Below are 27,124 nucleotides of genomic sequence, written 5' to 3'. Positions count from 1 at the left end.
ATCCCGAAACGCTCCGCAGGGGCGAAGGGAGCCTCTTACCGAGAGGGCTAGGCAAGGAGATCAAGTTTTATGAGCAGCACGCGAATGCGAAGCAATTAATGTACAAGACAGTGCCGCTCCTCGCCAGCCCGGAGAACCCATTTTCATCTCAATTTCCTCTCGGTATCAGCCGCTCGCCGTGCGGGCAGGGCTCTCACGGTACCCGCGGAGGGCTGAGCGGCGGCCTCCAATAGTTCTTCCGACAGACCGCAGACCGCCTGTACAAACAAACCGAAGCGCTCATGGAAAGCCGGCGCTCTCCCCCTCTCCTGCTTCCCCTCGCCTGTCCCGGTGCTCGGAGCAGCGCCAGAGCGGCGGGGCGGCGGCGAGACCGCTCCCCCGGGGCCGGGCTGCTCGCTCCTGCGGGGCCCCGTCGTGGCAGGGCAGGGACCCGCGGCGGCCACAACTTCAGCGCCTGCTGCTCTGACCGGGGCCGGCCCGCCGCAAAGTTACCGAGACGCCTGGCTGAGATTTTTTTTTTTTTTCTCTTTCCCCCGCGCCGTCCGCGAACTTTCGACATCGTCCTGCCCGGCACGGAGCCACGACCTCCTCAGCACAGAGTCGCGCTCGGGGCAGCGGGGCGGGAGGGAGACGCGAGCGCTTCGCCCCCGCAGGCGGCGGCCGCCCCCGAGCTGCTGTCGGCGGCGGGGCCCGGCCGCCTCGCCCTCTAGCGGGGGAGAGCGGCGGCGCCGGCGGCTGGGCGTGACTTTCCGCGCTCCCTTCAGCCCGCCCGCCCGCCGGGGGGACCGCGAGTCAGTCAGGGAGCCGAGCTGAGCCGGGACTAGCGGCGGCGCCGGCCGAGGAGGCTCCGCGATCAAGGGTGCCCCCCCGGGCTCCGGGGGAGGCGAGCGGAGCCCGCACGGACCCCGGAGCAGCGGCGCGGCCGGAGGAAGGCACACGGGTGGGCGGCCGCCGGCCACTTCGCACCCTCTTCCCTGCCCTTAAGAGCGGAGAGAGGGCGAGGAGGGGAGAACAGCCCACGGGGCAGCAAGTGCGGGAGTCCGGCTGCCCCTCCTCGCCTGCCCCACTGGACTGGAGGGGGGCGAGAGGGGCGCCTCCTACTTTGGCAAACACTTTGGCACTTTGCTGGATTCGGAGCAGGAAGGGCTGGAAATATGGGGAAAGTTGGAACTTGCCTGGTTACTTTGGCCGGACTTTTGCTGGCAGCGGGAGCGCAGACGTTCACAGGTAAGGAGTCGGCTGGGCAGCCCGGGGTCGGGCAGCCTTCCCGGGGGCCAAGCGGCGGAGGGCGGGGGGAGCGCGGATACTTCGGAGGCGGAGGGGGTTTGGTTTGGGTTTTTGTTTATTTCTGTGTATTTCTTCTTTTTTTTTTTTCTTTTTTTTTTTTAATTCTTCTTCTTTTCCCCCCTCCCCCCCCATCCCCGTCCCCCTGACGCTGCGTCGATGGGGCGGAAAAAGTGTCCCGAGGAGGCAGCGGTGCCGGGATGCCGCTCCGCTGGCGCCGCTGAGCCCCGCTGGACGGTCGAGAGGCTGGCGGGGCTCGGGCAGCCCTAGGGCAGGGCTGGAGGGACGGGCGGGACTCGGGCTCGCTCCGGCGTTTTTCCGCCGCTGACTTCCCGAAAGTTTCCCGCTGGGCCGGCACAGGGGGCGGAGGGGCGAGGTGAGCCGGTCCCCGGCGCTCGGCCCGCGGCTGGCGGCGGGGCAGGGAAGGGCTTGGGTGCTGCCCGGCGGGGCCCCGCGGCGCTGCCCGCCCGGCGGTGCCTGCACACCGGCCCCGGCGCTGCCCGCCCCCGGAGGTGCGGCTGCCGGACGCCGGAGGGAAAGCCCCAGCCCCGCTCTCCGCAGCCCCCAGAGCGTCACCTGAGAGGGCAGGGCAGGAGCTGCCCGAGGGTGATGGGTGCGGGCATTCATAGCCAAGAGGAGCCCGCCAAGTGCCCCATCAGAGGCGGCGTTCCTCTGTTCCCCGAAGCCCCAGACCTGCGGATGGTTATTTTGGTCTCGAGTCCCCTGCCTGCACCCCTGTCCTATTTATATGTTGGAGAAACCCGTAATTTTAGAGAGAAATTTGGATTGTGAAATAGTTCTGTGTGCTCCACTGCGAAGAGTAACTTGAGGATTTTTCTTGGATTGTTTTGTTCCTAACGTGAAGTTAGTGCAACTGAAAGCACGTTAAATTGGAGACATCTGGTCCTCTGCTCGTGCGAAGTGTGCTTTGATCTGGTGGGAAGCAATCCTTCTGACTCCTTGTTGCTCTGGCTGCAGAACAGTTTATATTTTGCACATTACATGTTGCTTCTATGGAGCACTGTAGCTAAACAAAGTTTTATGGCTGGGAATTGGTGGTGTGATTTAAAACTTTTTAAAATTCTGGTTTTATGTTTGGTTCCAGGGACCACTTCTATACGTAGCTGCATTTCCCCTAGCTTCTTGCGAGTATTTTTACTGTAGGGGAGACTGAAGATCTCCGAGTAGAAAAACGTTCTGTTCCAAGGTGATATGTAACAATAATGAAATATTTTCCGAACTCCTGTGAGAAGGAAGCAATGCTCTGCAGCAAGTTATGAAACTGGGCTCAGTTATATCAGCTCTACAACTCACTAATGTTGGAAGTCTCCTGTCCAGACTTCAATGGGAACACTTGATTTATTAAGATAAATCTGTAACTTATTGCTGATCTGTGTGAACTGTCTTTTTGTTTAAAGTTAAGCTGGCGCAACTCTTGTGGCTATGAACTGGCTTGTGCATGCGATGTGCTGATACTGTACTGGCATCGGCATTGAAGTTCGTGTTGCTGGAGAACAGTCCCACATTACTGTTTGATTTGTATCCATTGTATTCATTTACCTGACACACGCTGTGGAGGGAACAGTGCTACAAACCACAGACAATTCACTGATGACTTGTGCATACAGTTATTCCAAGGGTGCAATTCCACACCGTCTGAAGTACTCAGTAACAGAGGCTGCTATTCACACATTTCAGTGAGATTTCAAAGGAAGGCATGGGATACATTTTCTCCCAGTTTTTTGCCCAGTTTTTTCCCCATGTATGTATATGTATGTTAAATATTGAAGCTAAAGGTTATTTTTGAAGATGCATGTACAGAATTTTTTCTTTTTAGTTGGAACAAAATTGATAGAATTTCCATTTTTGTATTTTACCATACGAAACTTATGTCTGGGTATAATTTTTACTTGGGGAAAAATGCTGTTTCTTTTGTTAAAACCTTGATGCATTAGCATCAAAGAAATTAAATTACAGATGGATTTTTGAGTTGGGTAGTTACCTTTTGTAATAACTGTCCCTTATTGCAGAAGGGAGTTATATGACTAACCTATGAAAAGTTTAAAAACAAACACAAAATAAACAAAGCCAACTCCACAAATGTTCTAAGCAAAGAATAGCAGTGTGTGAATTAAGTGCCTGTGGCATTTATAGTTCCATTTTTATTTTTACCCTTGTCTAAACTGACAGATGTGTTTCACAAAGATTGGTTCTAATGTTACCTTCAGCCATTGTCTTATTTGAGTTTTTTATTTAGAAAATAGTCTTACTGAAAGATCAGATCTTGGCTTTTTAAGGCCTGAGAGCTTTCAAGTAATCTTTTGAAAGCAGCTTAACAGTTAATAACAATGCGATTTTTCTCTGAGTCCTTAACTAAGGATTTTAAAATTCTGGATTCATCAGTTCAAGAAGCAAATGATCTTGAGAATTTTAATTCAAGAGATATTACTGAAAACATTGTCTTAAATGGACACCGCTAATCTTAAGTTTTTAAAGTAGCTGGATGCTTTCTACAAGATTAGTTTTGGGTTTTTTTTTTTTTACTGTTTCTTAATTTCTTTCTGTGCTATAGCACATCTAATTTAGCTGGTTTTATTTATAATTTTGCCAAAATGTTAAGGTTGTCCCATTTGGAGACTGAATGGTAGTATTACAAAAGTCCCTGAAAAGTGGTGTTCAGTCATAGAAAATGCTACTTAACTCTACCATGTTCCTTCATCCACCTCCTTGGTAGATTTTTCAGGCCAGGGAAAGCAAAATTCACTCCTGTAAGGGATTTAGGTCAAACATAGAGATACAGGAAGTTAGAAAGGACATTGTAAACTTAAACATTTGATCTCATATAAAATTAAGGGCCTGGATGGGATGAGTTCTGTCAAATACAAAAACGGGGAGCTGAAATTGAAAGCAAAGAAATGTGTAATAGAACTTGGAAACTGAGTTTTTATGAAGGCATTCGTATTCAGGTAGATGTAAATGTACACAGAACCTGAATTCTGAAATTGGTGTTTCTTGGTTACAACCTGACTCTTACGGAGGGAGGGCTATTATTAGTCTGTTATATTCTCTTTCGCTGTGAAAAAGCACTAAGGATGTATATCAACACTCTTTTTAGGGCACTGGTTTAAAATGTTTTTCTCTGAGAAGGAATGAGGTCTGTTGAAGTGAGAGGGATGGACAGACTGACTAAAAATGCTTGAGAGAGGCCTTTTGTAATGAACCAGAACCAGTGGCAATTATGAAGAGAGGAAAAGGAGGGGAAAAGTACAAAACTTGAAAATTATTTTTCCTAGTGAGTAGTAAAGGTTTTACATAAAGAATAGTCATTCTCCAGCTATTTCATGGATTAAAAATACAAAAACTTTCATTCTGAGTAGATGTTGTGCCTTAGATTCATCTGTTCATTTTTGGGTGTAGGCACTTTAAAAAGAAGGATCACATTTTCTAGAAAAGAGATGTAAGGAAGGAGGTTGATGTGCTGAAGTTGAAACTTACTGTGATCATGTTGATGTTTGGTGACTGCAGAGAAAAGAAAAAATATAGGTTAAGTCTTCATAGGTCCTCTTCTAGCTGAAATGAAGCTCCTGGTAATGTCTAGAAAATAAGAAGTTTCTGGTATAATTAACTGTGTGTAAAGAGATTTCTCAGAGTATTCAGGATCTCTGTTTGAAAGTCTGTATTAGCTATTCTGATCACTTTAGCAACAGAGAACTCCAAGTGTAGTTACATCTCACTTTAGCAAATTCTGCTTTTGTTTGCATTGTTTATTCCACCTGCTTTTTGTTTCTCTCCACACATCCATCAAGTCTGTATTCCTGTATCTTCTAAGGAAAGTAACATATGCCAGTGAAGATGTAGCTTTATTAGTGGCTGATGCAGGTTGTCAGGTTGTCTATAAGTTCCAGCTACAGGTCATTGCATGGACTTGGCCTCACTAAACAGTGAGGGCTGTAGGGGAAGATTCTCAAACCAAACTTCCCGCTGTTAAGATATTGCTGCTGCTGCTATTACAGCTGTTAGGTGAACAGGTGAATGACTTGATTTCTGTTTTACATCTACGAGTATTCATATTTAAAATACTCCAGCAAATTAATGGAAACATTTTTAAAAATCTACTTCTAGACATGATGATTTTTTTTCCCCCTTTTTTAAAAAATTTAACAGTTATAACAAATGAAGTAAAGTTTGTGTTTCCATGTAAACTGGCATGTACCTTTAGAATGCTTCAGGTAAAAATGAGTCAGGGCTTTGGAAGTGGCACAGTTCATCAAAAAAGAAACTGTGTGGTGGGTATGGGTTTTTAAATTTTTTTTTCTATTTAGCTGTTCTGGTTTCAAAAGATAGAAATTAAAAATAAATCTTACAAAATACGGCAAGAATGTAATAACGCTGGATGAAAAAAATGCTATGGTGTTCATTTGGACCCGTGATTTAGCAGTTGTCAGAATTCATGAGGAAAACAAATCACAGTGTCCTGAAACAATATAAGCGTATATAATATATGAAATAATAATAACTTTAGTACTCACAGAAGTTGCTAGATTGACGTTTTCACAGCCATCACAGGGTGTGGGTGAGCACACATGAGAAATAAACCATCCCCACATCTCCAGGTCAGATGACATTAGTAAGGCAGAGTTCAGAAACTTGCTCGCTCTACCCCAACATGTTTTGTGATTTGGATGGGGATTTGGTCTCTCTAGCTGTCAAACAGGCGAGTTGCTGATGGTCAGTTCTACACATTGCTGCTGAGACAGCCCCTTGAGTGTGCATCCTTGGATTCTGCTGGGGGAAGAAATGAGTGTAGACTTGATGGAACAAAGTCCAGTGATGTTGCAGGATGAACTGATCCTGTATTTCACGTGTTGCAACTTTATGCTAAAGGAAAGGCTTTTTTAGAGGGATATCTCTAGTGTTTAAAGCTTGTTAGTATCCCTGTCAAGCACTTACTTCTATGCTACATCACTAAATTCTGAAGATGTTTCCCCAGGAAATGACATGCAATTACAAACCTTTCAGCTCACAATTATGACTCTTGTGTAAAGAAGTAGTAGTTTTGAAAATTTTCCCAGGAACAAACTGTTAATGTGTGACTGCAGCTGAATTATCTGCTCATTTTCCTTAGGAAAAATTGAGAATCTTCTCCTTACTTAATTTAATTTTTTTTTTTTAATACCTTCCAGTTCTCTTATTTCTGATGTGCAATGTTATATGTTAAAACAAGATTTCAAGATGCCAAAACCAATTTGGAACATATGGTCATATATTTAGGAAAAAAAACCCCAAACAACCAGCAATAAATTTTCCTGTGTTAATCTTTTCATCCAAATGTATTCAGATACTTCTTTCTGAATTTTGTCATGTCTTCCAGAGTTTTGCTTGCTGTGATCTGCTGCTGATCACTAGGTGTAGCTGCATCTCTAAATCGTAGCGTAGAAAGAGAAAGGGCTGTAAGCTGGGCTTTGTGAGAATGTAGGTGTATTTGGAGGCGGGGAGGTGTGAAAATAGATGATGGATTTTTGTGACCTAGAGAATTTTAATCCATTGGTGGCTTGTTTGCATCTGTTTGATTACAATACAAATCAACTTTTAATTACATTAGTAAAAAGGCTGATTCCAGTATCAATGTTAGTATTCAACAGAAAGACAAATGAATATCTAATATGATAAAAATTCATAATAAAATGCATGTAACTACAGAGAAATTGTCAGTACTTTCCTAGTGTTTCAAATGCAGGAATTATTGTTGCAGAGATCTGATCAGCTTTTCTTTAAGGATCAGCTAAGATACAACCTTAAGTTTTGTGTGAGTACGTGTCTCCTCACAACATATTAAGAACTTTTCTGATCCATTCAGAATTATTATCTATGGAGATGATGTTGCTGTCAGTGGAATTTTGCTCTCCTTTTGGTATAAGGAGGTGTTGTGCTGGTTTTCAAGCCATGTGGCTTCCATTAATGCTGTGAGAGGTACAGAGGGTAAGGTGCCACATATACTTTAAAAATGAAGGAAAGACATTTTTGTGCCCAGATTTCTGAGAGTAATAGCAGTAAAAATTAAGGTGCATTTATGCCTCTAGGACATACCCATGCTCAGTATCTGCAGAGAATAGGAAAGAAGTGTCTCAGCCAGAAGTGTCTGACTCAACAGTCTCAACAGTGACCCTTTGCCACATAAGGAGCAAAAAAAAAAGAGTAATGACCAGTTTTTCAGACTAAACCATGGCAGTATTAGCAGGAAGGAGTTCTGAAAAGTGGTTAGACTTAGTGTGTTTTGAGGGGGGGAAAGTGGGAAAGAAGGTATAGCATTTACTGGAAGAATGGAAGTGATGAATGTTCCTAGAAAAGAAGATGTAAAGAAATACTCTGAAGTCTAAAAGGCAGCTGAATTACTTGTGGCAAACAGAAGTGAATTTATATTATTCACATTTTCTTATTTTTTATTATCTTAATTTTCAACGCATTTGTTTTTAATAATGTATTCAAGGCTCAGATATTTCTTCTGACAACTTTACATAGCAATAGTTGATCATCTTTACACATATGATTAAATGTAATGATGTTAATGAATTTTTTTTCTACAAAATGGTGTTAACCCAATATTTTGCTTATGACTGTTTGTTTTTACCCTCCCCAGCCCCCATGTGTAATCTACCCTGATTTAAAACAATAATTTTTGGTTATGATGGGATTTTTGGAGGGGTAGATTAGCTTTTTTATTGCTCCCCCCTATTTTTTTGTCTTTTTAATCTTCTTCACTGTTAAGCTATTATAAATATCTCTTACAGCATTTTTTTGTTAATCACTAGAAATGTGTTTTTGCTCTGGAATAGCTAACAGCTAATTACCTCTTTTATCACTTCAGCTCTTCATCTTCTAGGAGAATGAAATAGAGCATCACATGCCTGTTTTAGAGCAGATTTTTTTCCGCATGTATATGACACATTTTGGGGGGGGATTTTTTGCTTGTTTGTTGTTTTATTGTTTGGGGTTTTTTTATGTTCAAGGTATGGTTATTTTGGGGAAGTTTTCAGAAAGATCATGCTTTATTTTCTTGAATCCAGTCACATCTTTTATCCTGAACTCTAAAATCAAATATGGTTTAGACAATTTATAAATAATGTAGTGGATAGGATGCTTTTGTCAGTGGACCTTTGTTTTAATTCTGTAGCACATAAATGTAGGCTCATTAGGTGAAAGAACTGTTTATTTGTGCTGATAAGATTCTAACATAAGATTGAGGAGGATATTACAGGAGCCTCTGTGTACTTTCAGGCGGATAAATAGTGGATCAGTAACCTAATAGTTAAGGTTTGCTTGTTACAGATAAATTGAGTGGCTATTCAATTTTTTTTTTTTTTTCTGGTGCATATGCATTAGACTGAGTAAATAATTTCCACCCCTGATATGTGTACTTACATACTTGTGTATATGCCTGTAATCTTTGCATGTGTTTTTATGTCTCTCTCTTAAAGTGGATGAGTTACTACCCATTAGCAGACCTTAGCATTTTTCATGGTGTACTTGACTCAGAGGTAGTGGCAGGGGTGTTGTATTTTTTTTTTTCCCTCCATGGGCAAATAATTCCTTATTTTGGCAGCTGATGCTTAGTCATTCTGCTATGTTGATGCAGTAGTTTCTGACCAAAAAATGGTCAACTGTATATGCACATCTTAAAGTTTTGGTTACCAAGTCTATATGGTTTCTGAGGGTAGAGCTTCTCACAGTTTGAGACAAAGCATCTCTAGTTTTGGGAAAAAGAGTGTCACCAGGTTATATCTCAAGGAGAGGTGAAGATGTCCTAAAGGGATTCACACTGTCCTCTACCTCCATAAAAACTTCTGTTTGTCTCACTTCTGCTACTTTTTACCTTCGTGGCTTTTTACTGTTCTAACAAACAATTCAGCGAGCAGTTGAAAACAAACATGAAAGTCAGTTTCCATCTCAGTGAACTGTGTCAGGCACCAAAGCAGGCACAACTGTTTCCTCTGTAGCTACTTAGTTCAGTGCAGTTGCTCTTTCTTATGTGATTCAGATATTTGTTTTGTTTGACAAATTTCATTGTTGCTTCTTCTATCTTCTATCCTTCTCATCCACTGTGAGAAGTCCAGTGTTTCCTAACAACTGTACAGCCTGCTCATAGTGTGCTCAAAGGTGTGGCAGAAACTTGAAAGAAAATATTTTTGTTTCAAGGTGTTTGACACTGTTTGCACACCTGTTGGGATTATATGTAGCGTATTGTAATTGCTGTGATATTTCTGTCAGTCAGTGTAATTCAGGAGCAACAGTGTTCTGATGATTAATTTGGAAGTTAATAAGTGTTTTTATAGTGTAATACCTCTTTTTAGTTAATTGTTTCAAGATATGTCTCAAAATCTTAACCAAGGAACTGTTTTTTCTCCATGGAACGTTCTGAGCCTGGAGGCTTTTCTGGTTCTGTGTTGGGATGGCATTGCCTAACATGCCACACCCCCAGGGGACAGCATGAGGAAGACAGACATATGTGCAAAAATTCCTGTTTTAATAGCAACTTAGTGATCAGAACTCCCACATAGGTGCAGGAGATCCATATTTAACTCTGTGCTCTGGCGTTTTGACTGTGACATGGATGAGGAACTTTATAGCCAGACTAGTTGAATTTTTTTTTCCCCCATGGTTGAGAAATCTGCTAAATTTCTATTTACAAAACATATTGAAAAAAAGAGAAGGTGATAGCTCAGAACCCCAGAACACATTTAGGGAAAATCTACAGCAACTGCTTGGCACTTCCTCTAGCTTCAGTTTTCCCTGGAAATTCAAAAACATGGTTAAATACTGTCACATGTTTAGGAGATAGAGGCAGTTATGGACAATTCCAGGAACCATAGTTCTCAGTGGGGTAGTTCTTATGTTAATGACTGAAAATAGCTATTGCCTTTTTCCTTTAATGTTACCTTTTCTGAATTCTGGAGAGTAGATGAAGATTATTTTACAAAGCACTGCATTCAACATTTTAATATAAGCACTTTACATAACACATCACTTAAGCTTTTTCTTTTTAACTTCTGCAGAGACAACTTGATACTGAAGTAATTTCTCAGTTTTGCAAGATAAATTGTTGTCTCAGTAATAATTTTGAGGCACTGTGCAGCTGATGCCCTTTTTACTGTGTCTGAGAGATGTTGACTGTCGTAGCTCAGGGGAAAACCTTTGCAGGCAAACTTTCTAAATGAGAAAGAAACCTTTTGCAGTTAGGTCTGTAAGCACCACAGACCTTGTGTTGGGAAACCAAAAGACAACTAAAGTTAATGTGTATTTAAAACCTCAGAGGGTGAAAATGTGAAATGGAAGTCTATATGTTGCCCAACATTTGTACCTGCTGTTTATGGCAACAGCAAAGCACGTGGATTGAAGACCATATATAAAGTTCATGAGGTGTGTTTTATTTATTTTTACTTGAAGGATTGTTGTTAGAATTGCCTCCATAAATCTAGGCTAGTAAAGGGTTTATGTGAATTGGCATAGCACTTTCATTTGTGAATTTGGAAAACACTGGGGTTGGTTTTATTTATTTAAGAGTGTTTGAGATAGGCACACGCCCTTAGAGCAAATATGCATTGAAATTGCTTAGGGCCCAGGAGCCCAAGACAAGTTGAAATACTCTCTTGACTTTTGTTTTTTACTCTTGACAAGTAAAACCCCTGACTTCTACAGCAGCTGTGCACCACCAGGTGATATGGACAGGGGTTTTTAAATGAGTCTTGCAGAAACTTCAGACCTGGATTGCTCTTGTACAATTGCTCTTCTGACAGTTTGTCCATGAGAATCTGGTTCTTCTTTGCCTCCTGGATTTTGGGCATTTAAATGTTACCCTTGTTAAAAACTTTCTGTGGCCACAGAAATGTGTAAACATAAAAAGCCTTAAAGTGTTCTTGAAGTTGGAGCCCAGTATGTAGCATACGGTTATCCATACAGGGAAATGATGTGGAAATAACCCCTTAAAAATAATTTTCCTCAGCTACTTCTGTTTTCAGTCATAGGCAAACATTTGTAGTGCTTGTGAGTTGATTCAGTGGCAGGTCATTGCTGACTGTGAACTTCAGCCTTACTCACCTGTCCTTTCCTCTGTCATGTAGTGGAATTGGAGTGTTGAAGAGCAGATACTAATTCTGACTTGGACTAGGGGGGGAGCATATGTTCAGACTGAGAATTTCAGATAAAGACTGTCTGGGCTTTATCTAGCTGAATAGCCAAGGTCAACTGAAGGGGAATTAGGGAATGTAAACAGTGCATGCATTGTCTGCTGCATTTGAAATTTGTTCCCTAATTTCTATAGAGAAACAGACACAGCCTTTAGAGGTCTAAATTTTTATTTTGGAAGGTATCTGTAATGACTTGATGATGAATCGAAATGGAAAGCAGCAACTGTGGAGTCATTCTGGCATCAGTCAGAAACTACTTCAAGAGTTTTGGTTATATGAATTGGGTTGCAGTTTAGGCTGTAACAGGGAAATCTGCATTTTTAAAGTTACTGCTTGCCTGTAATTTCTGTTGAGCCCATTGCAAGAAATGGAACCACTTTCTGATGTGTAGCCCATACACCACGACTGCAATGAGTACTGTCCATATTTTTGAATTACATTTAATTTCAAAATGAAAATAAACTTGTAGTTTCATGAATTGGTCCACGTTAAATCTCCTTCAGTCAGGCAGTGTCTGATATGCTTGTTTCCTTCAAATCAATGCTCATAGTGGGTGGATCACAGCTTTTCAAATAACAGTTTGGGAACCACTCACTGACTGTGAGTGAGAAATCTCACGTTTCCAGAACTCAGTCTGTTGAAGTCTTCGCAAACTGCAGACTGTCACACTAGATTTGTAGCAAGGAAAAATTAATTCTTGCTTGTATGCCAGGATTAAAAAATGTGTATTTCTAGATCTTTGGGAGGAGAACTTAAAAGAAAAAAAGGGATCTGTATGCTTGAAACTGGCTTTGAGCAAGTGTATGACATTAATAAGCAGGCCCATTCCCATGATTTCAGTGCTTTGACTCTGCCTGGTGGTCTAGCAATAAAAGAAAGAATTGGCCAATTATAGTAATCTTCCGGAGCTGTGTGCTGTGGAATTTTGTGCAGAGGAAGAGGGAGGGTTCTTACCTGCTTTCAGTTCTAGAATTGTGCTTTAGTACAATGTATTCCACAGCAAATATAATACATATTTAACAAAGCTAGCCACCAGCCACCTTTAAGAATACACTGCTTACCTGCCACCTCCTAAGTGGTCTCCACCGCCTTTTCTCTGTTCATGTCAGCTCCTTGTCACTATGTTCCACAAATAGAATCATAGAATGGCTTGGGCTGAAGGGGCCATGGAGATCATCTAGTTCCTAGATCTGTGCATGGCTCATGGGCAGGGACACCTCGCACTAGACAAGGTTGCTCAAACCCTGTCCAGCCTGGCCTTCAACACTGCTGGTTGGGGCATCTGCAACTTCTCTGAGCAACCTGTTCCAGTGCCTCACCAGCCACACGCACAGTAAAGAATTTTTTCCTAATATATACTCTAAATCTGCTCTCAGTTGGAAGCCATTTCCCCTTGTCCTATCACTACACTTCCTGATGAAGTGTCCCTCTCTGGCATCCCTGTAGGCCCTGTTCAGATACTGAAAAGCTGCTATGAGGTCTCCCCGCATCTTCTCCTCGAATAATTTGCCATCCTCTGGGCAGCAGTGACTGAGCTGGGGTGAGAGCCGAGCCTGCAGGATGGCAGCTCTGACGTGGATGTCCTGTGTTGCTGTGGGACACTTTTGCCCTTACTGTTTGGAGAAGTGTGTGCATGTTTCCAGAAGGCTGCAGAGCCTCTGGGTGACTCTGGTGCAGGCTTGGGGATACAGTTCCTGACTGCCTGAGTATCATTCGTGACTGTTTAGGGGGATTGCCTTTTTTGTGTCTCCTTGAGGCAGATAAGACCAAAATGGTCCCATGCATGTGCTAGCACACGTGACAGCAGAGTCACTTATGAGTAAGTACTGCAAATGAGTGAAGTCTAAGTCTTGCTTTGCAGTGAGTGCATTCACACTGAACACTTGATAGCAGCAGCAGGCGGTGCTGGTGGGGAATGGGATGCGGCAGCCAGATCTGGATTTCAGACCAGATGGACGTTGTTCAGAATATTATTTGGGTGTGAATGGTTTTTGCTAGAGTGTGAAGTAAACTGATGAAGGTTTTTTGTTTGTTTGTTTTCATGCTAAAATGAATTAGTAATACTGGCCCTAATTATACAAACACAAGCTTAAAACCTCAAGATGAGTACCGTCAGTTTTGGGCGTAGTGTCAAAGTAATTAAAAAAGCTCCCGTTATTGCAAGTGAATACGATGTTAACACAAGTCAGCGTGAACACATCAATATCGGCATTTTGTAGAAATGTAGTTGCATGTATAGTTTCTGGAAATAGAAACAGCACTTTTCAAACACAGCTGTTGAAATTTTAGCTTCTTATGATAAGTAGAGGGGTTTTTTAGCCTACCTTTGAATACTCACCTGGAGTATTTTTCTGTGTGAGTAATGTGCTATTAAGAAGAATGCTAGAGATACCTGCTCTTTTTAAAAATCTTTTGGGCACTGTTTGTGGGAGAAGATGATGAAGAATCTTTCATTACATGTGTCTGCTTCCATTCTTAACAGATACAGAATAAATGTGGTTTGCAGAGATTTGGAAGAGGGTTACTTCTTTATTCAAATATTGCAGTTAAATATTGTATAATATCCATACCTTGGGTTGACCTAGGTTTGCCCATGCTGACCTGTTAATTTTGGCCCTTGTTTCTATGTGCACTTCTAATGCATATACAATGTACTTCACACTACTGGTACATGTTTTTAGTAGTTAAAATTATGCTGTAAGATGAGCTCAAAAATTGCCACTCTGTACTTACTGTGCAAATTATTATTGTGGTTCCTACTGATGAAATTTCAGTATATGAGTAGGCTGCTGACCATGCTCACGTCATCCTGTACAATGCAATATATGTCTGCATTAGCAGAAGCTGAAGTGGTCTATTAAAACATTCAAGTTCTCACTCCCATATTGAGAGCAGCAGATTCCTTCTTAATCCTCATACAGCTGATGTCTCTGCTGGAGTGTTAATAGATAGTCTAATTTGTGAGCTAAATTACTAATTGTATTATGAGCCTAAACCTTATTAAGCCTTTTGTGTGGAATTAGATCACAGAGCTTTGGGAAGCTGAATGCTGGTTGGGTTCTGTTTCTTCTCTTTAATGACAGGAGCAAGTTTTACTGGAGTCTTCAGCACTACATAGCTCTGAGACTGCAGCTGATTTCTTTTACTAGCTTCTATAGTATCAACAGAATTATAAGTTTGAAAAGCGAGCTTTTAAGAATAGCTGAAGGTTTCCAGATAGGCTCTCAGGTATCCGGAAGCAGTGAGATTAGCTGAGGTGAGGCCGTGATTTGGACTAGAAAAGGATTACTCTGATCTCGTGTACACACACTGGGTACAGGTCCACCTACATGGGAATAGTTTAAATCATTCAAAAACTGTGTAATGGCTGCAGTTGTGTAACGGGATAATGGATTTAGTAGAGGTATGTTCCTGTAGTAGTTCAGGTAGATGAACTCTTAAGTCACTGGAGTTATTTTTGTTTCTGAAGATACTCACTACCCACCTAGAGATGGAAAATACATGCCTTATCACGCAGTTATGCCATAGATTTCATGAGCACTCTTCATCTGTTTCTGTTCAAATCTGTCTGTTTTCAGAGCTGGTTCATGCTCCCCACTCTGACACTGCTCTGGAGTCAGCCTGCTAATGCAGCCTAGTTGGGGATGGAGCTAATTGCCTCCAGCAATGAATCAGTAATAAACAAACAGAGTGGAACTTAGTGGATTTTGACATCACTTGCGATAAGTTTTTATGTTGATGTGGAAAGTGACTGAGAACTATTGCACCTTTGATATAGGAATATTGCACTCAGGGCAATTAATTTTCTTTAAGAGAAAATATTTACAGCTACTCCACACATTTGCCTGTGCATACGTAAGATAGAGTTGCAATGCTATGGAGTTTTACTGTCTGCACTTAATGCACAGCAGAACTCTTAAGCTGTTGTGAGAAACTGGTCTTGTTTCACACCTGAAATTCACAGAGCTTTGTAAGTAACTTAATGGCTTTGCTTTTTACTGCTGTAAATTAATGCCATTTGACATGCATGGGTAATAAATGAAAATAATGGGCTGTATAGCTTGCGTCTCACATAATCTTGTGTTTTTAAAGAGCTTTTTCTGTTTCTATTCTTGCATTACAGTTAGTATCGCTGCATCACATTTAGCAATACACTTCATAGAGTAAAATAATAAAAGAATTGGTATCTGTCCTAACAGAGAGAAAATAAGATTCTTCTTCAGTGCTGGACTGTTCCATGTACATTGGTTCTCTTGAATTACTGTATATTTATTATGGTGTGGTGGGTGAGTAGAGGAGCCAAAAGCCATTGCCTAAAGGTAATTGTCTTCAGGTGTGTTCTGTAGCAGTCTGAATTTGTTAGGAGATTCTGTGTAGCTCCAAGTTTGTTTTTTGAAGTATTTTGGTAGGCAGATAGTTTTTGAGGGAACTTTTATATGTTTAAAAAAAAAATCTAGTATTCACTTAATCAAATACAGTATGTCTGGAGATAGGCTCTACATTCCAAATTTCTGCTGAAGAGGGGTTGTCATGCTGAAACTCAAAATTGACCTTGTCTACCTTTTGGTAGTAAATGCAACTCACACTGACTTGGATTTGCAGATGAAATAGTTTTGGGATCCAGGAATAAGAGAACTTCCGAGGTTTTTGCGTGCTTAGTCAGAGGCATGGCTTGGAATGCAGTAACTGTTCCAAATCAGGCTGCTGCTTCTGTAGGAGAGAATAATGCAGGTCATTGAGGCACACACTTCATTAGACAGGCTGAACTAATGTTATAAACCCTAAAGGCCTAACCTGATGTCCTGGGAGGGACTAAAGTGATAATGCTGTGCATCTATTCAGAAAAGCAAGTTAATTCCTCCATCTCTAGACTCTGTGGTTTAAAAGTACTTTATAAAGAGTGCCTTTCTACTCTGATTTTTGTCAAATAGTCTTGGTGACTTTTGCAGTCTGGCCCTGACTGATTTATTTGTGGGGTGTGTTTGGTTTTGGTTTTCTCCCTTAGGATAACAAGTGGTACTGAACTTCAGTAGCATTCTCGTGGTGATTTTCGTCATAGTCTTAGTACAAAAGGCCAGGGGTTTGTTGGTAAAAACATCAAAGTTGTATATATGTGCATTTCTGTTTGATCTAGTACGCTACCTTTTAAATTTTTTTTCCTTTTCTTTTCTTTTTGGTAAGGATTCTTCAGCACCTTTAATTAGTGATATTGAGAGTGTGCTGCTACAGAGTCATGGTTGGGAGCTGCACTACACCCATCCTTCCAAATCGCATCCAGCCCTATGGAGGCAGAGAGAAACCATTTCACTTGTACTTTAACACTTCCTACATAGGAGACAAATGCTAGAAGCAAAGCCTTAATCTTAGAATTTAACTTTTAAAAAACACAAATAAAAAGAATCAGATGTTCTTCACCAGTTTTGTGGGGTTCTTCTTTTTTTTTCACCCCTGTAAATAAACTTTTGCGATTATGAGAGAGAGGATGGGAGGATGGTTGTGAGATAACTACCTGCTTTACAGTGCTAATTATGGTATGTATTACATATTAATAGGGAATTTTCTGTTGCCACAGGCAGGATCTCCCAGTGGGAGGTACAGGAGAAAGCTGTCTGAGAAGCAGGGAACGATGGAGAAACCTGGCTCTGCACTTGTGTGTGGTGGCAGCACAGGAGTTGGTGATGCTCACTGAAGCTGGGGGGGCTGCTCTGACAAACCTTGGAGCGTTGCATCCGTGCCACGGAAGAAGCCAGTGCTGTACTGGCTCAGGGAGAACTGAGCTCCGAGCAAGGGAATTTGTTCCAGAAGTTTTCCAGGGATTACTAGCACTGTCACTGCGTGAAATGTAGGGACAGTTTGTACATGGACATGAAGCTTTATAAAAGCATTGCAAACTAAGAGCTTTTCAAGGTACATTTAGTTGCAGTGCTTTTCTGCTTAGATTGTTTATGGTCTCCTATATTGCATTTATGCCATGGGAGTTTGAGAGCTGTGGCCTTGGTGTTTATTCCTAAAGGAGGGAACACTTGTATATTGAAAAAAGGGAAGAAAAAAAGCATAACTGTGTGGTTGTTATGTTAAATGAATTTTAAAGCCGGTGAGAAGAGGCATTCAGAGATGAAAATGCCAGGGGGGAGAAATGAAAGCACATTGAAGCTCTTTCCCCTTAAGGGCTTTAGGCAGGATTGAGAAGAAGTGGTGCATACTGAAGCCTTGTTTATAGTCTTTCACTTACTGTTAATAAAACAGGGATGTTCTAAAAGGTTTCCATAATTAAAATGCAGTCCTTGAGTATAGTGCATTTTCAGAGTGGTCTAAAGCCCTGCTGCCTCTCAGACTGCTTAAATCACTATTTATAAAAAATTCTACAGTGGACTCAGTGTTTTGCAGTTGTTTTCGATCAGAATGATATTAGAAATGCTGAGTATTGAATAAATGAAAATAGAATTTATGGGGAAGCTGATAGGCGTACAAATTGACTGGTTAGTAACTAATTACCAGTAAAGAGATTGTTTTTTGCCTTCTTTCTTCTTTTCCATAATTGGCTGAATATTAATAAATTAGGTTTATTTCTGGAAAACAGCAAGTTTTAATGGTCTGGCAGAACTTAATAAGAAAAAAGCTAAAGAATTAGCATAATAAATAATTATTGCTTCCAGGGTTTTTATTGTTAAGATAATAAAATGTTAAAAAGCAAACCACTTGAGTAGAAAGTAATTGCAGTGACAAGCACCACACAGCTAGCATTCACAATAAAGTAAACCTTCTCTCAATGTCAACCTGATTTGCTATCCACATAAATGCTTCCTCACATTATGGAAATGTGCTTTTTCTATCAACAGAAAAGAATAAAACTCTCAGCATCTAATTAATCTTCCCTGACATTTGATTTCATACTCAGGTTAAAACATGAGGCAGGTGGGTCTGTTTTTGCCCCCCCTCTCTGCATGACCACAGGCAAATCTCTCCATTAATGTCAAGCTGCATCTATGTGTCTGTGCCTCTGCCACATGTCAGTCATTAATGCATTAGCATTGCTTGGATTTGGCTCACGTGCACCAGTTTTCTTGTCTGGAGGGCTTGGGAAATAGGGAACTGCAAGGCTTCAGCTCTACATCACAGGCATTTCACCTTGACCCCCCCTGCAAAGGAATAGGGATTCTGCTGTATAGAAGGATTAGAAGTGGTAATTTGTAGCATTGGGAGTTTCTAAGTTGGGATGATCAAGGAGAAGAAAGAAGCAAAACCGATTGGGCTTTGACATTTTTATTGATTAAGATTGCTCTCGTTAAAGACTCAGAAGTCTTAATAATGCCTAAATATATTACCTGCAGTAGTTTAGACTTGTTGATGGCAGGATTGTTTCTCTAAAGTGCACCAAAATACTCAACAAAACTGGTTAGATGCATTATGGGTATTTTATTTTCAGAAGTTCCAGTTAATGGTTTCTGCCAGAGGCAGTGTGTGGCTCTTGAAAATGTGGTGGGTTTGACCTTGTATGCTAAAACCTGGATAACTCTGTTGTATTTTTACATACTTAGGTTGTATGAACATTTAAAAGGACATTTAAGAACTTAGGTTCAAGTAGGAAAATCTGTTCTTAGAAATAAAAGTGTTAATATTAAGCCATTTCATAATTAAAATAACATTAAGAAACTGAGAGATATCCTCATTTACATAGTTTATGTATTAAAGTATTTTCCTGTAGGGTTTGCATGCAAAACCCCATGATGCTGGGAAATAAATATTTGTTTATGAAGTCAGAAAGCATTAGGAAGAATCAGTTTCGTTTTGCTGACTAAATGCGAAAAGTAAAAGCATCACTGATGAAAAATGTCTGCTTCTTGTTTTTTATATTATTTAAAAGTTAAATTTTAAGCTTTTGTTTCTAGTGCCTGTCTCCTACATACTAAGTGTATAAATGTGACTGAAATGGTTTCTGTCTCTGTCTGCAGAGCTGGATGCTGTTTGGAAGGATGGGTGTAGTGCAGCTCCCAGCCATGGCTGTATAGCAGCCCATTCTGTAAATTACTTATTAAAGGTGCTGAAGAATCCTTACCAAAGGGAAAAAAAAATTAAAAAGAGGCAGTGCACAAGATGAAACAAAAATGCATACATTACAACTTTGATGTTTATGCCAAATTGGTTTATATGAATAGTGTGCTACCAGAAGTTAATGGGCAAAAATTGTAAATGAGCCATGTTCTCATTATGATGAGCACTGCAGTGAGTAGATAGCTACTTCATACATCTCCTGCTTCTGAGCAGTGTCAGGTAGAATCTGGTGCTAGAGCAATTAGCATTTAGACCTAAAAAGAGAGAACTTTACTCATGATTGTTTTTTGGCAGCAGTGGCTTTCAGTCTTTGTTGTGTTTTGACTGTCTTTTGTAATCTTGAAAGGCAGCCTCAGCAGATGGAGGCAGAAGATGAAGCCAGAAGATGCCAGTCTCTGCCAAATGAGGTTCTTGCTGTCAGGTTTTCCTGAGTGTTTCTTTACAGACTTTGCCTCCAAGAAGCAAATCTAGAAACCAAGAGGAGGAGCAGTAACACAGCTCTGGTTCACACTTAGTAGTTTTCTCCACCTCAAAGAATGAGTATTGCTGGTCTAACAGCTTTTCAGAGACATTGAAATGTAGATGTGGAGTTGGAGAAATGCCGTCCCACTCAGGATTCCTTGTTGGTAGAAGCAGAAGGGTTTTTAAAGAGATCAGTAGTAATGCTTTGCATTTATGTACTGCAGCGACTTTTCAGTTGCTTTTGGGAGGGTTTAGAGGCACAGAACTTTTAAAGTAGGAAGAGTCCTCTGAGACTAGTTAGCCCATCTTCTGCTCAGCCGTGAAAGAGTTAATTTCAATGCCAGGTGGTGTTACTCAGGTTATCTGGTTGAGTTTTGAGTTCTTCAGGGATGGAGGGAGGTTCTGCAGCCCCTTTGCATTAAATGAACTTGTAAAATACGATCTCTAAAATTTTTTCAGTAAGTTAGAATATCATTTTTGTACAAGAAGAAATACTCCAGTGTGTATTAAAATATAAAAGGTAGAAGTTAAAGGATTTTTCTTTTAGTTTTCTGAATGCACCATGTTTGAAATGCATCTTTTAGGAAGCTGTTTCTTAATACCTTTCCATAGTGTTGACAAATACTTTTTAAGGGTGTCAGTAATATAAACTCCTATTACTGTCTGTCCTAGTTTTTGTTCAGCAAGTATGGCTGTACCAGTGGCTGCTTCTGATTGTCTTATTTTTTTCAAATAATAAAATGATGACCTCTATCAAGGAAGAGTGTTGCTCCAGAAAACATTTGAATTTGATTTTCAGTTTCATGTAGCTTAAAGGCATAGACTTAACTACTTTAATAGCAGAAATTTTCATTCTATGGTACTGGCATTCTTGTTTAATAACAGAGAACACAAGAGCTCCTTGACAAAGGTGCTTTTTCAGTTTAACAGTTCAGCAAGAAGAAAAGACAGGACAATACTAAAACAAAAATCAAATTGCAGAATTAATAAAGTGAGTAAAATGTATTAAAAAAAAATATCCCAGTGGAGGAAAATCCATAATTGAAGATAAGAATTGCAGAGTTGTAACTGAGTTTTGTCCCAGATAACACTGGCAAGGAAAGAAAGGTCACTCTCCAACTATGATACTTGCTGTGGGGAGTTTTAAAGCAGTGGAAGGAGGAATGAGTGATGCCTCTAGAGGAGTTTGTGGAAAGGAACAAGAAGCACAAACATGCTTTCTTCATGCAGAAAAACTAAAGTTTATTATACCACGTCTGAAGACTTTTTCCTATACTTTTTTTGTTTCCTAATTCATTTAACTGTTGTTGGTGGCCATTTCAGTAAGGTTGTATGAATTCCAAGTGCTGTAGAAACCTGAACCTTTCTTTGTTTGGAGAAAAAATAAAAAAAGACTCAGAAATGGGCCTGGCTAGACATGCTTAGATCCCCTTAGATCCCAGGCATGCTGCTATTCACAGGGGCATTGGTTCATTTGAGACATATGTGATTTAAGTCTCCATTGCTGTTCTCTTTCCTTATTTATCCTTTTGACAATAAATTTTGTTCTTGCCAGAAATGTGCTAAGTAATGACATGACACATGATGGTCATTTCCAGGGGATTAAAGTTCATGTTTTCAGAGAACTCTGAAGTTTATAATCACAGTAAAAACATCTTGCTAGTAATCACTGAACAGTGGTAAGGTTATAGGCTATTCTGTGTTTAAATTAATTACCATGTCAGACTTCTAATTAGGAGTTGGTGTCTTACAGCTGAGGTTTCACAAATTGCTAAAATAAACGTCTGTCTTCTTTCTTTTCTTCTTTCTGTTTCTTGGGAATCTCCACAGGCTCCATCGAATCAACACCATAAAGTAAAGATTCCAGATGCAATTCTTGCACTGTTTAAAATGTTTTGAGATTTTAAAAAAGTTCTTTAAAATATTACAAAAAGGTTCTTTTTATTCAGTTACTGCTGGTTTAGGTAACAGCATGCTGATTTTATCTTCTGAGGGGATACAATGCAGAAGACTAAGTAGCATGCTTTGCAAGTAGTGATGTAGCAGCTTTTTTGTTTGTCTCCATGTCCATGCATATGAACACATAAATGGCAGTTTGAAGAACTGTCAGTTCAAAGCAAGAGAAAATGAAGGAGTTAAAAAGCACCACCACTTCACATTTGCGCATCAAAAGAGTTATGAATATTGGAGTTGGTGTACATAAAAGGTATCAGTGAACATTTCCCAGCGCTAACATTTTACTCAGACCAGCCGGAAAATTAAAAAAAACAAAAAAACCTCCTAAATTTAGGGTATTTTTTTCCATTCACAGTCTCATTATTTGACACTCTTAGGACTCAACACACTACTCATATTTATTCTTTTTTTTTTCTACATCAGTATCCCATCCTTCTTTCTCTACCAGTAATTGTGGCTGTTTAGTGGAGTACTGCTTGTTGGTGGGACATTTTGAACAGAAGCTGCTACAATTTGAAGCTTCAAGTTCTGGCTGGTTTTATGGTGGCTATTTTATGCCACAGACTGTTACTTGTTGTAGGACTGAAATTTATCCTTTTTCCATTTGATTACTCCTTTGGTTCCTTGTCAGTAGCTGATGACCAGAATATCTGCACAGAAATGCTGGTGCAGGGGTTTGTGCATGAGATGATGGCCATGGGTTTTTGGTGCTTGGAGGAGAAGAGAGCTTTAGGCTAGGGCAAGCTTTGATGCTGCTGAAAGCTGTTACAACGGAGATGCATGAGTCTCCAAGCAGCATCAACAACAGTTCCATGTATTTTTGGCTGTAATTATGTAGTTTAGAATATTTAAATTTGTCTGATATAATGCTGTTAGTACATCAGAGGTACTTGAAACATGGAGAAGAAAAAGGGGGGATATAAACAGAACTGGGAAAAGAAAGGGAATAGAAAACACAGGATGGAAAACTGCGAAGCAGAAGAGAAAGAAAAAACAAATGTGTGAGGAATGTGGAACATATAGAAGTATTTATCTCATTTGTTATGTGTAGGAAAGGGAAAATGAAGTTAAATGACAGCAACAAACTCAGTTTTCAGTTTATTAATGAAAACTAGTTATAGTATGTTACAACTAAACAGATGACTTGCTGTGTGAAGAGGGTTTTTTTGTGCACCTGATTACACATGCATTTAGGTAGATTTGGTTCTGCAATATATGTCAAGTTCTGATACGCACTGTGACCATTAGTTGGTACTGTCTTGAATCTTTTTCTGCAATGGTAATTTGCACTTTAAAAAATCTTTAAAATTAGGAAACTTTTGGGTTTTTTCTTTTTTTTTTTTTTTTAAATTTTCTACACTTTTCTCAGTCTGGGCAACCTACTGTGTTTTTAATTGGGCATGAAATGAAAATAGATTTGTTTATGCAGTTGTTGTTATTCCAATACTGGCAGAACTGCATTGGGGCAAAGTTTGAGGCTAACGTGTTGCTCTTCTTTTCTTTTTGACATCCTTCAGAAGCCATAGTGTTTATAACTTAAAAACTAAAGCACACAAACCCCACATGGTGAGTTTAAAAAAATACAGCCGTGATGCTTTATCCTTTTCCCAAGCTGGCTGATTGCACAAAGTAAATCATCTTTCAAAATAGACCATTAGATCTGCGTATGGAATTATTTGGACTGTCATTGTCATGATAGAAGTCATTATGTGTATGTATATATAAGAATTATATACTATTGAACTTAAATAATATATTCTTATACCTATTTTAATGAATTCCAGTGTGTATATACATGACTAAAATAAACTGAGTTTTCTGCAACTGTGAAAGGTCTGTATATATATATGTGAGTTCTTCAGGCAGACATGGGAAAATGCTTCAGTCCTGCAAACTGTCACTTCGTCAGTGAAAAATATTTCTATAGTGTATATAAGTTTAGTGATTAAAACATGATTTTGGATCTTATCCAGATGATTGTACAGTATAGTTCATTTATTTGGTGTTTTGGGTTTTTTTGCATTGGGCAAATGTGTGATTGGACAGGTGCTCTGCTCTTGCATTGGTGTTGCATGTAGCCTCTTATGGGTACATTTATATGGAATTAATTATTTAAAATTCTGTCTCTTGCAGAAAATGCTCTATATATTATAACTAAATTATCTTTTGGCTTTAAATATTTATTAAGTACCTAGTGGAATGCCAGTGGTTAATTGGTTTTGTTGCAAATGTGTAACATAATGTAGCGTAAGGCTAGGTGGAACTATTAGATTGTGATCTCCTCTGATCTCTGGGGAATAGATGAAGAATTATTGCTGAATGGAGAACAAGTAACGCTGCACCTGTAAGTGTCAGGAGAGGAGTGCTCAGGAGTTACAGTGTGAAATCAGATGGCACTAATTCTCTTTTGAATAGACACTGGCAATGTGGCTTACTATTTGAAAAACACATTATTATCTTGCTTTTAGGATTTGTGTATGGATAAATTTACATGATCTGGATTAAGGTGTGAATGTACATTGTACTGGCAGTTGGTTCCAGCTGTGCAGAGGGGGTTCTTGAAAGGCTGTGTGTGTGAAAGAGCAGTGTGAGCCACCAGTGCTGGCAGAGCAGAGCAGGCAGCCCAGCTGGGAGGTATTCCAAGTGCACTAGGAAAAGTATCTATGCAGTCTTTATGGTGCCTTATGCTGTAAACTTCTTCTCCTGGGACTTTTTCCTGTGTGCGCATATCTTATGTCTTATTTTAAATGAAATTCAAGTTCTGACTTCATTATGCTGTGTGTTTATTACACTCCATTTCACTTTTATTGTCTACTGCAGGAGATGCAAGAAAATCTTTTGAGTTGGTCAAAAGATGATGATTATTTTAAAAGATTTCCCCTTCCTTCTCAGCATCTGTTACTGGGTGGCTTGCAGTAGCTGTTCCTGATGCTGGCATCTTACAAACTTGAAGAAACAACAATAAAAACCCAAGAGACAGTGTAGAAGACACACACGCAGAGACAAGAATTTGTTGCTGTTGGTGCAAATTACAATGCCACAGCTGTTCGAAGTTAGATGAGCATGCATAAATGCGACAGCTATTGTGACTGTTTAATTTTTTTCTACTTTTTAAATGTTTGACCTTCAGTGATTCTTTTCCCCTCTTCATGGTATTACACAGTCCAGTTCTCATCCCCTGAATTCAAGCACTGCTGCTTAGGGCTGTAATAGGCACTCATGTGCTGATGTATTCTCACTTTGCACCAAAGCGTTTCAGAAGAATGAATTAATGAGTAAAACAGAAGCCAGGCAGTGTTTTGTATTTATTTTTTCAGAAGATCTCAAAGCAAGTGTACTAACCCTACTGCATTATCTACCTCCCTTTGTAGCTTGTGACTCAGTTGTTAATAGAGCCCAGGCTTTTTGCCTCTGTGCTGTTTGTTGCATAATACAGTTGCAGAATATGCTGAGTTGGAAGGGGCCCACAAACATCATCAGGTCATATTGTTATGAATGTGTGTGTATTTTTAATAGAGTCAATAATACCTCCCTTTTTATTTTGAGTTCTCAGACTCCTTGAAAATTTATGTTAATAAGATCTCCCATAATTTCCTCTCATGCAGTTGAGGCTTCATGGACATAGTGCATGTTGTGTGCATCACTGCTGGTAAAGAAAGCTTCTATAATTGGAATATTTCTCTATTGTTTTCTTTTAAAGGTATGCTGAATGCAGTAGGAAAACCAGATGCTCTGTCAGGGTGATGTGAGTGAAACAGAATCCCTTTAGGGGATTACTGTAAATTCTGGTTTCTAATGTAACAGCTTTTAATTATGTTGGTTTAGCTAATATTTGCAACTGAACTGCTACTTCCTGAGCATTTCTTAAATGTTGACAATAATCTAAGAAGGGAAGGATGATGTCTTGGTGCTTTTCCGGTTTTCAGATGTTTTGGTCATATTTTTATAGTTTAGTCAAAATTCTATATGCATGAGCAAAATGTTTGACTTAACAGTAAAACCTTGGGATAAACAAAACTTCATTGCTATTTGTCACTGTGTTCATTGTGAGCTCTTAATTCGTTCCAATAATAAGGTTAGTTTATAAATATTTCCAATTTTTTATAAATATATTAATTAATGTTCTTATTTAAAGCCAGAGATATTTTATTTTTTAATATTATTTTAAGGATACATATATAAAAATAGATATTAAGTAAATAGTGTAAATATGTCACATGATTTAGGGTTAAAAATTTTTAGTAAGTGTGCCAAGCTGAAAAGACGTGTGCTTATTCTCTCTATACTCATCATCTATAGCTATCTTTCAGCAGATCCCAGAGCACATTACAAAGCAAGGTAGGTTTCCTCATTTTATTTAGGAAATGTGGATCATCTGCCTTATTGAATAATGCAGCACTTTATTTTTTTTTTTTTAATATGTCATAACAACTATGAATGCCTCAAAAGCTCTTGAAGGCTGTCAGTCATGAAACATGATTTTATTGTCTTCTGCAAGAATTCTGGTAAAATGCCTTCCTATGTGATTGGATATGGCTCTTCTACAGAATTTTTTGTTCTTAACCAGTACAGAGATTCAGTGGACTAAAGGAAAGAGAAGTTCAGGTATTTGAGCTGGATAAACTTCCATGGATGTAAAACTTGGTTTCTAATGTAGCATTTAAGATAAATGAATTTAAGGCAACGTAAATGTGAATATGCACATACTTCTGTCTCTCTCAAAAATTAAATGTAGGCATTTACAATAGTTTTACCTTTTACACTTGTGTCCATTCATCAAACATACTCTGTTTAGGGGGAGCTTATGCAATGTAAACTTTCTGAGAGCAAATTTTATTTGAAATTTGTAGAAGTTTTAAAAATCCACTCAAATACTACATTTTATAGATTAGAATGCTTATCTGGTATGAGTGATTTGGAGAGATAGAAAAACTTAGCTTAATTTTTTGTTTTAATTAAACAAGACTCATACCAGTTATGGAGCTTCTTGTGCAAATAATCGTCTACTTAAGTATATTTTTATCAGTCTCATTTAAGCTATCATGTTTCAATATCACTGTCTTGTAATGTAAATCACTGTGACGTACTAATTTGCCACTAATTTTTTATTAATGTAATGACAGGAAATTCTAATAAAATCAGTTAAGCTGATATTAATTTGCTATGGCTTTAGTATTCTGTGTTGGAGT

General features: G+C 39.6%; 1 protein-coding gene across 6 annotated transcripts in view; it reads left to right on the top strand.

Moving 5' to 3' along the window:
* Positions 1-804: 804 nt before the first annotated feature.
* Positions 805-27,124, top strand: part of PTPRM (protein tyrosine phosphatase receptor type M) — a 447,605-nt gene continuing 421,285 nt past the window's right edge. For 4 of the 6 annotated variants that reach the window (XM_033068182.2, XM_033068164.2, XM_033068169.2 and 1 more), the window contains exon 1: positions 805-1,227. In XM_033068182.2, the coding sequence (XP_032924073.1) occupies positions 1,155-1,227 (73 nt within the window). In that variant the 5' untranslated portion in view covers positions 805-1,154. The remainder of the gene's footprint in view (positions 1,228-27,124) is intronic. The other 2 variants (XM_033068168.2, XM_033068154.2) reach the window with 1 other exon arrangement.

This window comes from Catharus ustulatus, chromosome 1 (genome assembly GCF_009819885.2).
Source record: "Catharus ustulatus isolate bCatUst1 chromosome 1, bCatUst1.pri.v2, whole genome shotgun sequence".
In the NCBI taxonomy this organism is placed as follows: domain Eukaryota; kingdom Metazoa; phylum Chordata; class Aves; order Passeriformes; family Turdidae; genus Catharus; species Catharus ustulatus.
The sequence above is the reverse complement of the archived record's forward strand: the minus strand, read 5'-3'. Positions and strand labels throughout refer to the sequence as shown.